Consider the following 16684-nt stretch of genomic DNA (forward strand, 5'->3'; position numbering starts at 1 on the left):
TATGTCACCTTGCTTGCCAAAATCACTCCTTTTTGTGTGATCCCTTTTCAAACAAAGGAGAGAAGATTCTCCTCGCTAAAGAAATCATGCAGTGCTTACACTAGACTTTAAAAGATGCCTCTATTCCTGACAATCACCATGTTATAGTGATGATCCCAAATGCTAAAACTGCAAGGGAGGCAAGTGGAAGAGTAGAGAGAGGGAAGAAGAGGAGCCCTACACATGCAGCAGGGAGCCTGGAAGTGGTAAGATCTCAGAGAAGGAAGGAAGGAGATCTATTGGCAAAGCACTCTTGCAGAATCACAGTCCTACTGGGGAGCCACCCACAGCCTGCTGGCAACACCATAAAATCTTACAAACATCAATGCAGAGCTTGCAAAACTCCTTTACAGAAGACAGCTTGGGGAGGGGGGTGAGCTGTTATCTACATTAGCCTTGTGGGAGAGCTTAAACTGCTGGAATCAGATTCAGGCTCCTGCTCTGCAAGTGCAGTTAAGAGAGGATGATTCCAAAATGGTTTGGAGACCAGAAAAAGTGAGAAAGTGTTTATGAAAGGATTATCACACATTTCAGCTATGACCAAGTATTCTAGACATTTTCTTTATTCAAGGTGTAAGACCAGTGTTTCAGGATGTTTTCACTCTAATACTAACACAGCTCCTACAGAGGAGCCTTAAGAGACCACTGATAAAAAGTTCACTTGCATGAGCTGAGAAGACAGGCATTGCACTGCTTCCTGCTGTGATGCAAATAAAGTGGCTTCTTCGAAGTAAAAAAGCATGTTCTTTCCTGTGCCTTTTTTTAAGTTCTTTTTTTAAGAGTGCTCTCTTCAACTCTACAGTGCTGCTAGGGTTTATTCATGCTGATGCATGGTGAGGGCATGGTGATTTTTTTGGTCATAACATCGTGGTAACATTCTTTTCACACGTGGGAATGTGGTAATTTGTTCACACACACATCACCCCATCCCTGTTTCAAGTGAAGCGAAATCCTGAGTTAACCTAGCACAGGAGGGGAAGCACCAGGCTATGGGAGGTGAGACAAGGCTGAACCACTGAAGGGCAGAAGTTAAACTTCTCTCTTTCTTTAGCCTAAAATGCCTAAGTGTGCACAGTCCACATCTGCTGTGCCAAAAATCAAGTATCCTCTTTCATATACTAATAGCCAATGCAAAGGTTACATGAGTGGAACTGCGTATCTGTGGGATGGATGAGAAACTGAAAGTTTGTTACAGAAAGGAAAAACACATGGAAGTAAAGAGAAAAGCACATCTTATTTTCTATTTTTTAGGAAGATGGTTATAAAAACCATCAAAAGAGCAAAATTAAAGCCATTTAATTCAACCAGCTGCAGATCTGAAGGGTGTTCTCCAACTCTGAGATCGTGTCTGACCCATCCCCTCCCCAGCTGCCCATCGTGCAAGTCTTGCCAGGAGTCTCTGATGTGCTTTAAATCCAAATCACACACATGCTCCCAGGTAAATAACTGTTTTAACACAACTCCAAATCTTACACGTGGCAAAGGCCAACAAAATCATATCTGAGATTTCTCTTCATTATTAACATAACATCCTGGAGAAAACAGCTCAGGCATGTGCTCTGTGGGGCACAAAACCTGCCCTGGGTCACACTGGAGAGGGAAAGCAGCCAGGTGGGATGCACAGCTCTAATGCCAACACTTCCAGAGGTACGACAGGTTTACTAACATGACAGTATGGAGTTAGTAGACATTCAAACACAAAACAGTTAGTCACATTAGTTGGCTTTGTACCTTCTCCTATGAATGGGAGGCTTCTTTATACTATCCCCCAGAATTCGCATTGAACTGAAAATGAATCATGGAGAATGGTCAGCAGCTTGAATGAAAAAAAAAAAATAAACAAATGGCAGCTAAAGGATTCATATCCCCAACACACAGACAGAGGGAATGGACACACAGGGAAAACACAAAATGAAACATGAAAGGAAGTAATGAGTCTCTGTGTTCATCCTCTCTTTTACAAATAAATCTGGGGTTTGGTTGGTTTTATTCCATACAGAAAGAAGGCTGCACAGGTATTGACCACGCTGCAACTTTGCTGCTGCCAAAGCCAGGTCAGTTTAAAGTTTAGCTAAGGCCAGACTCTTTGACAGAAGCTGTTAGCAATAGTGATTAACACCAGCTCCAGTTCTGCAGTGCTTAATCCATCAGTGAAACACAAGGGTGTTTCTTTCCCCAGCCCGGACATTAAACACACACTGCAGCATTGTTGAAAGACAGGCATTTCAAATCTGCTACAAATGTCAGGAATTAACTGAAGGATGAACATCCTTTTGGGGCAGCCTTGTTGGTTTTCTTTGTATTTTTAATAGCAAAATGTAGACATGAGGATTATCTGTGAAATGCATTTGAGGAAAGAGGGAAAGCGAAGGGGAACTGAGCATCTTTTCACATTTCATTTAAGATTATTACATTTTTTTCCCTGATCTTTTCAGTGAACTAACTCTTACACTCATCCCTCTTACAAACAGAAAACATGTAACAGCAGAAAAGATCAAATTTTACAAAAGGCTGATTTTGTTTTCTGTAGGCTTTTTGGGTCCTGCATCAGCACCTCTAACTAAGCTTGACTTAGCTATCTTTGTCATCAGGGTAGAGACTATTTTTGGTGTGGACAGGGGCTGGACCAGGCTGCAAGTGTTCACTGGGGCAGGAAGCACCTCTCAGAGCTCTGCTGATGGTGCACTCTGGCCCCCCATTCCTCTTCCTGCTTGCACAGCCCAGTTCTGATCCTTGGCCTGGTTTTGGTGGCAATTACCCTTTATTTGGTTATTTTTCTCCTCATTTAGTGAGTTCAACCTGCTCACCTACAGAGCAGAGAAGTGCCACAGGTGCCCAGAGAAGGGGGGGGGAGCACAAAGGGTGGCAGGTGGTTGGGAGCAGCACAGATCCAGCCCATCAGCAGGACAAACCTCAGCCAAGGCTTGTGCTCTGTGTTACTCCACTTCAAAGGTTTGCAAAAGTCAAGCTGCAGCAAGGGCTTTTCCCCTTCACATGGAAAAGCATCCAATGCATGTGAAATAAAGGAATAAGCAAACACTCCGAATTTAACTGATTTGTGTGAAAGTCACTTATTTGCACTTCACTTCCTCAGTATTTGTTGTTGCTCACTAAGCAACGAGAGCCTCAACATCACAACAGCTATGAAAAGAACAAAGAAAACAACAAAACAACACAGCAAATAATCCAAATTCCTTTCTAACAGAAGCATAAAAACAAACATGAACCTATCAGCACCACAGACCCACCCAGCTTTTCTTTTTTAATTAACCTACGTGACAGCTATCCGTATGTAGCTGCAGCTGTATACAAGAACATAGGAGAACAATTATTGTTCCTTTAAATCAGATTTTCTTACATTTACAATGAATGTATTTTCCCATCCAGAAACAGCCTTCAAAGTGTGATGCAGGAGAATTTAACCCCATTTGTTCAGTGTTAGCAGTGACTGCCAGCTAGGCAGTTTATTACCCTCAGAAATCCTTATGCATCAGGTCCCACACTTAAAAATAAATCTCCCCAAATGAGTTTATGAGCTTATGGACTCATTTTGTCATAACTTTGCAGGTATGCTGACCCTTTTGTTGCTTTTAAAAATTGATGAGCATTACTTAACTTATTTAAAAATTACCTGTGGACCAGTAACGAAACCCAAAAAAGGTGACAGTGTTAAACAACAACAATAATAAAAATCTTTCACTATATGTTACTTAGAGGATCCTGAATGGTTTTCAACATTGATTTTTAAACCTGAAGGGTCTGCAACATTTCTTTAGTGGTACCCACAGCTGCTGTGTGTAAAGGATTCACACATTCCTGATGGGAGGCTGCTGCCTCTCCCTGGATTATCCAAAGGGGTCAGTGAGCATTTTCAGGAACCCATTGTGAGCAGCCAATTTTAATTTAATGCCATCCAACCTCACATGGAATGGCTCTGTTTCTGTTAACAGCACAATGTTTGCCATGAGGACACACCAGGCAGCCCAGAGAGTGGCACTGCCCTGCACACCTGGGCCTGCAGCTTCTGTGAGCTGCAGGGAGGATATGGCACCCTGACCCTGCTAAAGCAACTGGCCATTCCTGCTCTGAGAGCATCAAAGCACGTTAAAAACACTGGCCAAACCTCCACTGGGCTCAGAACACACAAGGTTTGACCCCAAGCATCCCACAGCCCAAATGCTGAATGGTGCAGGGCATGGCAGGGAACCTCACCCCAGTTACTACTTCTTGGTGTGCATCTTCTTTTATTCCACCTTCTTCCCCTCTGAAATGGGGGAATGAGCAACTTTTCTTCCCACAACCACTTGGCACCAGCATGGACACACTCACATGGCTCATACACCTCTCCCTCTTGTACCTTCTGAAAGAACAGATGGGAAAACTTCCCCTTTGAATCTTCCTGAACAACACCAGGGACATCTGTGATGGAACTTACTGTCCATGGAAGACTGAGGTGGAACCAGCTCTGAGAAACAGGGAGGACCCACCTCACCATTATGAAGAGCTTCCACAAAATTTTTTTAAACCCCAGTGCCTGTGTTCTCTCTTCATACAATCAGAGCAATAATGGTCATGTTTATTTTGTGGTCAGTGAGATTTAACACTCCAGTAATTCCTTTGTACAGAAAGGGGTGGTGACAGTTCTAATGGAAGACCTGTCTCGAGGTAATTCCATTTACTCTGAAAATCTCAAGCATACTGTAGCTATTAAGTACTTTAATCCTGAAAGTTAATTTAAGAAAAACCAAACACACACACATTAGGAGATTGTTTTAACCCCTTCAAGTGAAAAAGAAATAATCAAAAGCAACGTCCTCACTTCAATTCTATCATGCCAGGTTTAAAGCTCAGATAAATATGCATGAGTGGGTGCAGAGTAAATCACAGCAGCTCTTCACTCACCTCCTCTGATTGATTTCTGCCTCGTTGGTGGCATTCTTCCCCGGCCCCCAGCTGTGCCGACGGAAAGGGGACAGCGGCCGCATGGAGTTGCGTAAGACGGAGGAAGGAGTGGGCACGTCCGTGATGCTGTCCAGCTCCTCTTCCTTCTCTCCTCCCTCTGAGGACACCATGTTGGTGCAGCTGCCATCCAGGCTGTGCCTGTCCTTGGGCTGGGCAAAGCTCCCCGTGGGTGGGAAGGGAAGGGATGTGTCGCTGCCCAGGGATGAGTTCCTCTCCAGGGACATGGTGTCATCGGCAGAGGAGCTGGAGCTGGTGACATCGCATGCAGACTGCTCCTCTTCGGGCTGCTGTGGGTAAGAAAAATTATAGATAAGTTAAAGTAGAATCATGGAGTGGTTTGGGTTGGAAGGGACCTCTAAAGATCAGATCAGCTAGTCCAACACCCTTGCAATGGGCAGGGACATTCTTCACTAGATCAGGTTGCTCCAAGTCCCATCCAACCTGGACCTGAACACTTCCAATGAAGTGAATACATTTAACATTTTAAATAAATGCAAATATTTTGCACTTCACATGAGCTGAGAGATTTCTTAGTCGATGGCATAAGGCAAATTAACCATCACAGAACTGAGACTTTTTGCTCTGGTTTCAAAAGAGGCTAAAAAGCTGTGCAAGGTAATCTCTTCCACCCCACAAGTCCCTGGCTGCCATAACCTGGGCTCACAGTTCAGGTTCTCTGCCTGCCTTCCTCTCCCCAGTTCTATATTTCATCCTGCACAGCAAACCCCATTCCTCTCACCATTTCTGGCTAAACCTGTTATCAATCAAGGTGCCATAAAACTGCCAGAGGTTTACTGAGAGCAAGTGATGGGGAAGAGGGTTATCACAACTCCTGATGATAAACTCCAGCCTCTCCTGTGGGACTGGGATGGGCTTGTAGAGCTCAAGGGTAATGCACTGTTCACTGCATCATGCAACACAAAAGGGAGAATTACTCAGTAGCACAAAACAGACAGAAAAAAATAAAAGCTTAATTCCCCATCCCCCACTACTTTCCATTAAGCAGAAAGTTAATACCAGGGTTTGCAGCATCTTTCAAATCCAACTGTCATTGAAAAATATTGTTCTACAGGATCAGCTGCTCTGTATTACAGATTTTGAGTCATACTGTAATTTTTGGGTTTAGTTTCTTCCAAAAGCAGTATGTAGAAGCCAAGCTGGTTCTCTCTGGCCAAAGGCCACATGCTGACCATACAACCCCAGAAGAGCCCGTGCATTTTCCATGTTCCCTGTGGCCACCATAAAAAACACAAGCATCTCTCTGACATCACCTCCAGTCTGAAACGGTGTTTGCCCCGAGGGACTGACATGGGAAGTTTCAATTTATCCTCCTGCAGAGCCCTGTGCTGTATCATTTAAATTAATACCAGGCAGAGTGCTCTGTCAGGCCATACACAACAGACCATTCAGCAAAGCCCCAGAGGTTAATTGTCCTCACACAGTGGGCTCAGGGGGCTGGGCAGGAACTGAGTGCTCGAGGGGCTGCAGGCTGTCAGCAAGCACTTGGCAGAAGACAACTGGCTACAAAATCCTGTTCTTGGAATGGAAAGATGGGCATCAGACCCCATGGAGGGATGGATGAGCAGGAGCAGTGTTAAACAAACCAGAGACTTCTGGTTTTCTGTGCTTTATTTGATGGGCACATACTATAAGTAATAAGTTTTTTATTTAACTGAAAAAAAGGAACTGAGATATTAAAAAATCTTCTAATCAAATATTTCCCTATCCAGAGCTGTTTCAAGCTTAGCTATTTTTTATTCTTAGTTCAGTTTAACAGGTACACAATAATGTTCCTAAGATGATTTAACTAAATGCTGTCACGCCACTTCCCTTCTCACATCCATCAAAGGGAAACAGAGGGGAAAAAAAAGACAGCATCCACAGCACAACACCAAAGTACAAGAACCTTTTAAACACAAAGTGTTAAAAAAACACACTAAAAATACATCCCTCAAAAAACATTCACTTCACGTTAAGGTATTTCAAATATTAATGGTGAATTTTGGAAAATGTGTTCTGTAAACTAGTCAACTATTGGATTTGATACATTTGAATAGGAAGTTGAGGTTTAAAAAAAAGAGAACTGAAATGGAAGCCCTGTAAAGTTTTTTGATGATCAGCATTATTCAAGATAATATGATATTTGCGTGAGTCATGAGCAATTCCCTTACTGAATTGCTTAAACACAGACAAATCAAGTAGTCATTATGTGGATAATGCTCCTACAGTGGAGGAAACAGGACAGGAAAATACTGTCAGACATTAGATCAGGCTGGATGAGGCTTTGGAGCAACTTGGTCTAGTGGAAGGTGTTTGGAATGAGATGAGCTTTAAGATCCCTTCCAGCCCAAACCATTCTGTGACTGGGGGAGGAGAGGAGAGGAGAGGAGAGGAGAGGAGAGGAGAGGAGAGGAGAGGAGAGGAGAGGAGAGGAGAGGAGAGGAGAGGAGAGGAGAGGAGAGGAGAGGAGAGGAGAGGAGAGGAGAGGAGAGGAGAGGAGAGGAGAGGAGAGGAGAGGAGAGGAGAGGAGAGGAGAGGAGAGGAGAGGAGAGGAGAGGAGAGGAGAGGAGAGGAGAGGAGAGGAGAGGAGAGGAGAGGAGAGGAGAGGAGAGGAGAGGAGAGGAGAGGAGAGGAGAGGAGAGGAGAGGAGAGGAGAGGAGAGGAGAGGAGAGGAGAGGAGAGGAGAGGAGAGGAGAGGAGAGGAGAGGAGAGGAGAGGGAGAGGAGAGGAGAGGAGAGGAGAGGAGAGGAGAGGAGAGGAGAGGAGAGGAGAGGAGAGGAGAGGAGAGGAGAGGAGAGGAGAGGAGAGGAGAGGAGAGGAGAGGAGAGGAGAGGAGAGGGGAGAGGACTGACTTCCCCCCTTCAACTGTGCCAAGTACGGAACAGTTTGGAAACTTTCAGTCTGGATGCAAATCCAGAAACAATAGTTCAGAACACCAAATTATATAGGGAGGAATTAAGAGTAAGAAGAGGAATTTTTATTTCCCAGATGAGAATACTGCTGCAGTTCGAAACGCTGAACAAAACCCACTTCCCTAACAAGGGAGATTTACGGCTTTTATCGCAAAATGCAGCTCAAGGAGACGTTTGAAAAAAGGGAAATACATTTGGTCTGCTTTAACTTTTACCTTGAGCATTCGACTGACAACAGAACACAATAAACAATTCCCTTGAACTTGTGGCCCATGCTTATTCTTCTAAAAATACTCTGCCATCATTGCAATGATTTTTCTTTTTTTTTTTGAAACAAAAGAAAACCATTAATATGGAAGAGGACTCTGTCTGAAAAAAGCCAAGCGTGGCTGACACATCAAAAACATCGATATTGAAGCCACCACTGCAAAAAATTAGCTATTGGGCCAAGTAAATATGCATTGCTCTAATCCTATTTAAGTAAGGAAACACCACATTTGCAGAACAGAATGTGTTCTTTTCTAACAGAAAAAAAGAAATATTAAAGAAAACTAATTTTCTTCAAGTTGGGCTTGCTGGATTGCATCTCAGTGAATACAGGCTTTAACTGTGACCACAAACCTCGTGGCCAAAAAGAGTCTTTACAGACATTTGGTAAATGGGCATTTTCTTTGCCCTCAGTATTTGCTGAGAAGCTTGTAAGAAAAAATTAGAGTAGGTGTAAAAGTGAGTATTCTGAGAAAGAACACATGTACTTCTTCATGAATAGGGATAACAGAAATCACTGGGATGGTGGGGGTATAAGACAACTTATTCAACTAAATCCCTCCACTGTAGGAGGCTTTGATAAGGGGAATTAAAATGTTCTTTCAGTCATTTCTATGATGACAACATGCAAAGTGCTGAGACACAAACTTTCTCTGTCCCTTGACCTTCGAAGAAATTAAAGGTGTTAAGAGTATTTTAAAAAAGAAGATGAAAAAAATTAAACCTTGAAATCCTGAAGTTTATTTGGAATAGTACCTTTAGTTGGCTTGATACATAATGCAGCAGAGTAATTTTTTATTTGGATTTGCCTATGGCTCCAGGTTCCCTAAATTTAACCTCAATAGTGGCCTTCTATTAATTATTTATCATAACTTTTATAATTAGGAGTGGAGGTGAAAGCCTTTCCCTTAAAATTTTTATTCCTTTGGGTTTGTTTTTTTTGCACAGCTGTTGGGTTTTTTTTTTTGTTTGATTTTTTTTTTTAAGACATACAACTCTGCAAAAATAAATGCAAAACATTTATGTATTTGTATATTTTCTTTGAGCAAACCAAAACAAAGGCAGAAATTAAACAAAACTCAAGACACTGTGTTGCAACCCCTTCCTTTGGCAATGATCTGTGGGTTCCTGACTTCCTCCATCTGAATCATTTCCCAAGAGGCACACTAAAAAGCTTCCCAGTAAGGCTGGACTTCGGTGGCTGGGTAGAAGTTAAGATGAGCAAAGCGTATGGGCTCCACCCCGGGATGTTGCCAGATGATTGTGAGAAATGACCTTATGCAGCATTAATCATTCAAGGAGGAGGATGCTGCAAAGCCTGCCCAGATGGCTGTCTGGGACAGAGAGGGAAAAGCAGGATGACGAGGACATGGGAGTAAAGTGCTGATGAAAAAAAAAAAACAACCAGAAAAAACCAAACCAACAAAAAAAACCCCCAAAAAACTCAAAACATTTTGTTTGCATTTCCAAGGCATAGACTTGGAAGCAACTTCTGCATCTCAGTGACAGCCTCTAAAGTCTGGAAAAAAAAGGCAGGTTTTAGTGCTAAAGCTCCCTGAACCCAGCAGCTCATGTTCCACAGCTCAGCACACGTCCTTCAGAGAGAGAGAAATGAGACAAGCACAGGAGATGGGAAGGAGATGGGAGAGGAGCACGCACCAAACACCAGGGACAGAGTAAGGCACCTGCAGATTTTGTGACCCCACAGACCCCAATTATCATGGTCCTGGGACAGAACTAGGGCTTTGAATCTATGAATTTCAAGTGATGTCTAAGGAAGCAGCCCAAGGACCCTGGACAGACAGCAACTTGTTCTTCTACATTGATTTTTAAGTATTAAGCAGTTAACAAAGAAGGAGTTATTTCTACAATCAAAAAAAAACCACAAAACCAACTTCAGTAGACCAACGTTCAACTCTTGCTCCACAGAAAGGGGAAACAAGAACAGAACTAATAATAACAATAATCACCATGACATTGAAAGGTTTGAGATCCTCTTTTTGTTCATAAACATATTCTATCTCTTCCCAATTTGATATGGAAACTGTACTACTTCATAGGTTTATAAATAATCAACTATAGCCAAGACAGGCATCTTAAAATATTTTTCAGAAAAAAGATTACAGCCTAGATTTATTCTGGTGGTCATTAAAAATATCTATAATTTGCACTTCTACCACCTGGACTCAATACCCTAAAATCAAAAAAGATTTAATTTAGGAACAAGCTCACAACACTAAACTAGTGTTTCTGGTCCTTTAGAAATAACTTTAACTGTAGAAAAAATACTCAGATAAATCCTGAGAGAGGAGACATGGAATCAAATTGGTCAGGAAAACAAAGACCAATAAAGCAACTGAGGCCGAGATTAGCTTTGAATAACTACTTAAACTCAACTCAGGAACCTTTTGAAGCCATTTGTAGACAAAGTCTGCAACCTACTCCACAATGAGAACACTGCAAAGGCTACTAAATTAAGAAATTCCCTTTCTACAAAGAAAAAAATTCCTGCCTCTGCCCTCTCTCCACAGGCAACTGAAGATCTGCTTTCCCCATCACCTCCTCCCTTCCCTATGGCATCCCTGCTACACTGCACTACCTATTAATCTTCCTTTCTTATTTGAAGAAGGAAACTTTCCAGATAAGAAACGGTAAAAGCTAAAATTCTGTATAATATAGAATTTGCTGCGTTCCCACTGCACTGTTCTCCCACATCTTCCCATCCAAGCATTAAATCAGGCTCAAATAGCAGCTGGCTGTCGCAATCCCTGTCACTCTACACAAGGAAACTGAAGAGAGTCTGCTCTGCCAAACAGCCTTGTACTCTGACAACCCAGGATCCCAGATCCTTCTGACAGCATGATGGGAAAGGGTGAGGCTGGTGAGCTCTGTGCCCTACCACATGCATTAAGGATGACTTTACTGTTCATTTATAGCACATGAGATCACTTAGCCTGGGCTTTGGTGTTTCCCATCCTGCTGGAACACATTCACCACCATCTGATTTGATTGCAGCAAACAGAATTCTGTGTCATTTGATACATTTCTCAGAAAGCCAGTGAGAAAGCTACTCCAAGAGTTAAGGTTTTCAGAGTAGGAGCTGTGCCTGCTCAAATCTGTGAGCTGCAGCTGAACCAAATGTGATTTCATGGATACCAAAGTGATGGCTGCTCTAAAGAAGGGTCACATCCCTTTTGAGTCTACATCACTGTGTTCTTTCTGGATGCTTTTTCACCATCTGCTTATGCCAAGAAGAATACAAATTACCAGCAAGATGATTCTTCAAGAGCAAAAACCTAATGACCCCCTGAATAAATTCAGGCTGCTCTGACGTAGATGCAAAAGACTGATGCCAAAGGGAGGCCAATTCTGTCTCTCAGGTCTCTCCCACTCCTCCTCCTCCTCAGCAACACAAAGGGCACAGGGATGACTAAGGTTAGCAATGACTTCTGTTGTTGATTTTAAGCAAATTTGAAAACACTTTCATTCTACTTGCACACAAACAGGCATCAGAGCTGTGTCGCCTAGGCAACAAAACTATTCCCTGGAATTGGCCTGAAGTATTCAGAGTGAGCGCTTCCTTCCTATGACACTGATTTTACAGAAAAACACTGGTTCCTCTGAGAATTACAGTACATAAATCTGAAGGTGTCGGCGCAGAGGTCAGAGTTTGCTGGAGAAATGCCCTTTGTTACATGAGTTAAAGATGGATTTTGTATCGTCTGCACAATCCCTAATGACCTTGTGCAAGAAAATCCACCTTTTCAACTGTTCCTCTGGTGCCTGATTTACTTTTGGACAGACAAAATTACTTTCATGTTTTTACCATAGTGGTCTGCACAGCTTTTGGAATTCTGCTGCAAGTAAATACATCCCTCATGTTGCTGCATCCAAGGAGGAGACCGGATCCTTCCCATCTATTCCATTCCAAGATAATCGCTTCCACGTTTCCAACTCACCAGTGAAACCAAGATGATCTACGCCTGTGCATGGGTTTATCAGGGGCTTTTTTAACCATATCCCAACCAGGCTTTCTTACCTTCCCAAAGACAAGGTCTTCCATCCCATCACCAGGCAAGGGGAAGAGGTCGGACTCACTCCCGGACTCTCTTTTAAGACCACCCTGTGACGAGGCACAGATGCCACTCAGCCCATCATCCAAGAAGTTCTCACACTCTGCAGGAGCAAAGCACAAAGAGTCACAACCTGAGGCTTTCTGTAGCATCCACACATCCAACTGGCATTCTCTCAGTGAATTCCAGGATTTAAAACACGGCTTTACAAATAAAGCTTTATAAATCTGTTCACCTCCCAAAACTGCCTGCGAATTCTCAAGTAATTTATTCCAGAGTTTAAAACTCCTTTTAAAGTGCATCATTGAAGTACATGGTGCAAACTGAAATTCTGCATGAAACAGCTGTAAACACATGTAGTTTGAGGTGCTGATAAATATACTACATATGAGGTATCACATACACTGCATAATGGGATGTTTCCTATCTATTGCAACAACTGCAACATTAGATTAATATTCAATAAATGTAAAAATGTAACTCGTCAATATTAGCTTTCTTCCTCAAAGAATCGATTCCCTCTAAATGCCAAGGTGCTTTTAGTGCGTATTTGGACAATTATTTAATTTCTTCTTCTACACTTCTTACTGAAAAAGCCCTCGTGTGAATTCTATGACAAGCTTTTCTTTTTTTAAGATTCAAAAATAAGGTGATTTTTAAAAAACATTCAGCTTTCGTAACTCCTGACATTGAAACATAAGCACGTTGCATCTCTTTTCTTCTCAAATGCTTCCAGCTGTTTGTACTGGGTTAATCAAAAGCACAAAACTAGACTGCAGCCCCTGCAAAAGCCCTCTCTTTCCAAAACCTTTAACAGACAAGTATTTGCCTGAGAAATGCCTGTACATATTTTATTTGTTCATCCTTCAGGCTAAAGTATTAATGATAATTTTGGCAATAATTGAACACTTGTTTTTCCCAGTTTGAAATGTTTTCTAATTATTAGTATTAAAAAAAAAAAGAAAGGCGCTATTTTCCAACCTGTTCTAACTAAACAGATCCAAAATGTGCTCAGCTGTCTGGAGAGGAGCCAAGGCAATAAAATACTGGTTCACTCTTAAATTACACCTCACTAACTCCATCCTTGGTGACATCAAGCTTAAAAATCACTGCAAGGACAACAGGTTTGGGTAGCTTAAGGTCACCTCTTTGCCTTCCCCATCCTTAATCTGTGCCTGACAGCAGCTACGGAACACCCCAGTCACATCCCAACTGATGGGAGTGACTCCACTTCTGGAGAAAATAACATTACTTTGAAAGTGGTGGGGTTGTCCCCATTTAGGGCAGGGGGAGTTGAAGCCAGTCAGAAACCCCATTACCCCATAGAGGAATTTCCACGCTGTGCAGAATTGGAAAAGCACTTATTGGATGCTGCAGCTGCTCCTGTTCCCCTTTCGGTAAACCTGGAAAATCTGAACTGCTTTTCCATCACCGAGAGGGAGAAGGGAGGGGAGAGAAGAAGGGGGGGAATAAAGGGAAAGAAGAGACGGAGAGGCTGTGAGGATGCGGGCCAGGTGCCGTTCATCCAGCTGGCAGCCAGCACAGCATGTCCACAGCCCAGACTGAAAAACACAGGGGCTCCAGCCACGTTCCACTGGAAAATCAGTGGGGACAGCCCAGATGTGCTGAGGGATGGATACCTCACCCTGAGGATAAAGCACGAGAGGGAGCGAAGCCTCCTCAGCAGGAGCCTCCTGGGGGCAGAGGAGATGAAGTGGTGGGGAAGGATAAGGAGCAGGGTAATGGGGAAACCCCCAGACACCTCAGCTCATTTGTCCTGAGAAACTCATTCCCAAACCCTCTCTTCCCTACACTCTATCTTTGGCTGGAGGCATGCATATTTTCCCCATTTTCTCCCTCCCCTTTTCTCAGTTTGCTGGGTTTGTTTTGAACTGCACAGACATCGCACAAAGCCAGGCTCGGTCTCTCACACCCCGGCAACACTTCTGTGCACAATGCAAAAGCAAAAAAAATACAGAGAAAAAAGCCCTAGGAAGAACATTTCCAAGCAATCTCTTCTGTACATTTTCCAAACTCTGGTGTCCTCCAAGCCAGGGCTGAGCCCTCCAATTCCATGCTGATAACCACGTATCTGCTACACTCCTGTGCGCACTTAATTTCAAAAGGCTCCCTTCTAAAATTTGAGGTCTCTGTCCTTGCAAGCCATTTCAGCAGATGAAAAAGGCCTAATTCCTTATCAAGTAGTGTATTTTTAAGTTAGACACATTATAACAACCAGTGGTTTTACTGCTGTTAGGTGCTGCCAGATTTTTCTTGCCCTCTCTACACTGCCCAGCACCACAGAGCAGCAGCAGGATGCCTGTGCAGTAACAATATTATTTTTAGAAAGGCCAGAACCTGCATAACCTGAGATCCTTCTGCTGCTTCAGTCCATCTGAAGAGCACATTTACTTAAAAACCTGTCTCTTTATGCATGTGTTAAAGACACGTATTACTATAATTATTAATATAAATTTGTATATATAGCTACCTAATTATGTAATTGATATTATATTTCTGTAGTGTAATATTGCATTAGATAATTAACAGGTGTGCAACTGAGAGTGATCCATAGGAATATGTGATTATAGATCTGGCAAGTCAAATGAGTGCACGTAATTTTGCAGACAAATGGGTTGCAGTAACTCTTGCCTGAAGCATAAAAGGCAAGGGTTTCACAGATACAATTAGTAAGCAAGAGACATGGCAAAACCACAGGTTTAAAAACACACTGGAAACAGTTATTTACTGATAACAACTCTTCTAAACAGAGCAATTTTTATTATTTTTTTAAATAAAAAAGCACTTATTTAACTTTGATGTGAGCTAGAACTTCTGTTTAGGATAAACCCGTCAGGTCACTAATCCACACTATCCCTTCTTCACCTACACTCTGAAAGAGTTTAAATTTCACACTGATGCTCAGTCATTTTCTTTGTGAAGTCTCACATAAATTGAAGGAGATTTGGGTGAGACCACTGCTCATAAGGACAGCAGGGCAAGTAGCCTCCTCTCCATGAGCAGCCTAAGCAAAGTCCCTATTCAGGGCCCTGATAAATTACTCTATTTGTTTCGAACATGCATAATCCAATGAAAGGAAATGCTTTTTTTCTTATCTTGGACACCAACCCTTCTTTGAAGCTTGCCCAGACTGGATTTTCTATCCCAGTGGAAGAGCCAGAAAGCACCAGCCAGCACACAGGGCTGGGAGCTTGGCACGGCCGGTGGGCAGGGTGTGGGAACGATGGCTCTGAACAGCCTTCCTGCTTCCTGAAGCCTGCAATCATGGCAACTTTGGGGGGAGGGAAATCCCAAGCCACTGATTTGGGTCTAAATATGGATTTAGGAGTTCAAATTTCTGACTTTTATTCTTTTATCATATTCGTTTAGCTAGAAATCATGTCTGTGTGACTACCCCCCCCCCCCTTGTAAGTTTATTTAGATTAAAAAAAAAGGGGAGGGGGGAAATCCAAATCCTGAAGCACTTCAAATGCAGAGTTATTTGAGACAGTGACACACCACACAGCTCCCTGCTAGTCAAGTGCTGCAGCCATGTGCTAACAATGACTCACAGCACAGCCATTACACAGTTTCTTTAATTTATGTGTTTTCCCCATCCAGGCCAGGATGTCAAAAAAAAGGGAGAAAAGGAAGGATAGAAGAAGTGAGGAGGATGGCTGCTGGTCTGGAGCTGCCCTCAGCACAAGGCTCACCTGGAGACTCCCGCGTGCGCTTGCGCTCCAGCAGGGAGGGGTCGGGACACGGCTCCAGCGGACACCAGCTCTCACGGTTTATCTGGAAAACACATCACAGCACATCAAAGACAGGCCACTCTCACCAGCACCCCTGCTAGTCTCTTCTCCAGTGTCCCTCTGCATCAACCAGCAGATACAGAGTTATGGCTTAATTTTTTCCCAATAATAAAAATGTCAAAACTACATACGATTTTTTTTTTTTTTTGCATCACTAAACAAACCATTAATATATGGCAAAAACCTTTATTTCTCCGTGGAAAGTTTGATTTGAAGGTGGCTCCCGCTCAAGGAAGGATATCAGAGGGAGGATGAGTCAGTGTTTAAGCTACTAATTGAGAACTGGATAACCTTGGCTTCAAGTCCCACCTCCACTTGTAGCGGGACTGCAGGAAAACTCTTTTGTTTTATGCCTCAGTTCACTACCTACAGAATAGAAATTTCTTACCACCCATATTGCTGTACAGATAATTAGCTCAGAGACAGCAAAGTGCTCTGATGACGTGGAATCGAGGGCTTGAGAAGCGCCCAGGTCATGGTGAGAACCGGAAGCACTCTGGGCTTGCATTAACTGAAATGATGATGACAGAAACGCCCATTTTAACACTAAGACACATCACATGGCTTATTTCAACATCAGCCCTTATCACCTCACCCTGTCCTTCACCCTTTCCATGAC

The 16684-nt window shown here is 42.9% G+C and overlaps 1 protein-coding gene across 7 annotated transcripts in view; it reads right to left on the minus strand.

Moving 5' to 3' along the window:
- Positions 1–16684, minus strand: part of AKAP13 (A-kinase anchoring protein 13) — a 206373-nt gene that overhangs the window by 47035 nt on the left and 142654 nt on the right. For 6 of the 7 annotated variants that reach the window (XM_069026215.1, XM_069026214.1, XM_069026213.1 and 3 more), the window contains exons 11-14: positions 15967–16048; positions 12220–12356; positions 4942–5288; positions 1771–1824 (exon numbers count right to left, since the gene is read on the minus strand). In XM_069026215.1, the coding sequence (XP_068882316.1) occupies positions 1771–1824; positions 4942–5288; positions 12220–12356; positions 15967–16048 (620 nt within the window). The remainder of the gene's footprint in view (positions 1–1770; positions 1825–4941; positions 5289–12219; positions 12357–15966; positions 16049–16684) is intronic. The other variant, XM_069026211.1, reaches the window with a different exon arrangement.

This window comes from Aphelocoma coerulescens, chromosome 10 (genome assembly GCF_041296385.1).
Source record: "Aphelocoma coerulescens isolate FSJ_1873_10779 chromosome 10, UR_Acoe_1.0, whole genome shotgun sequence".
Lineage (NCBI taxonomy): Eukaryota > Metazoa > Chordata > Aves > Passeriformes > Corvidae > Aphelocoma > Aphelocoma coerulescens.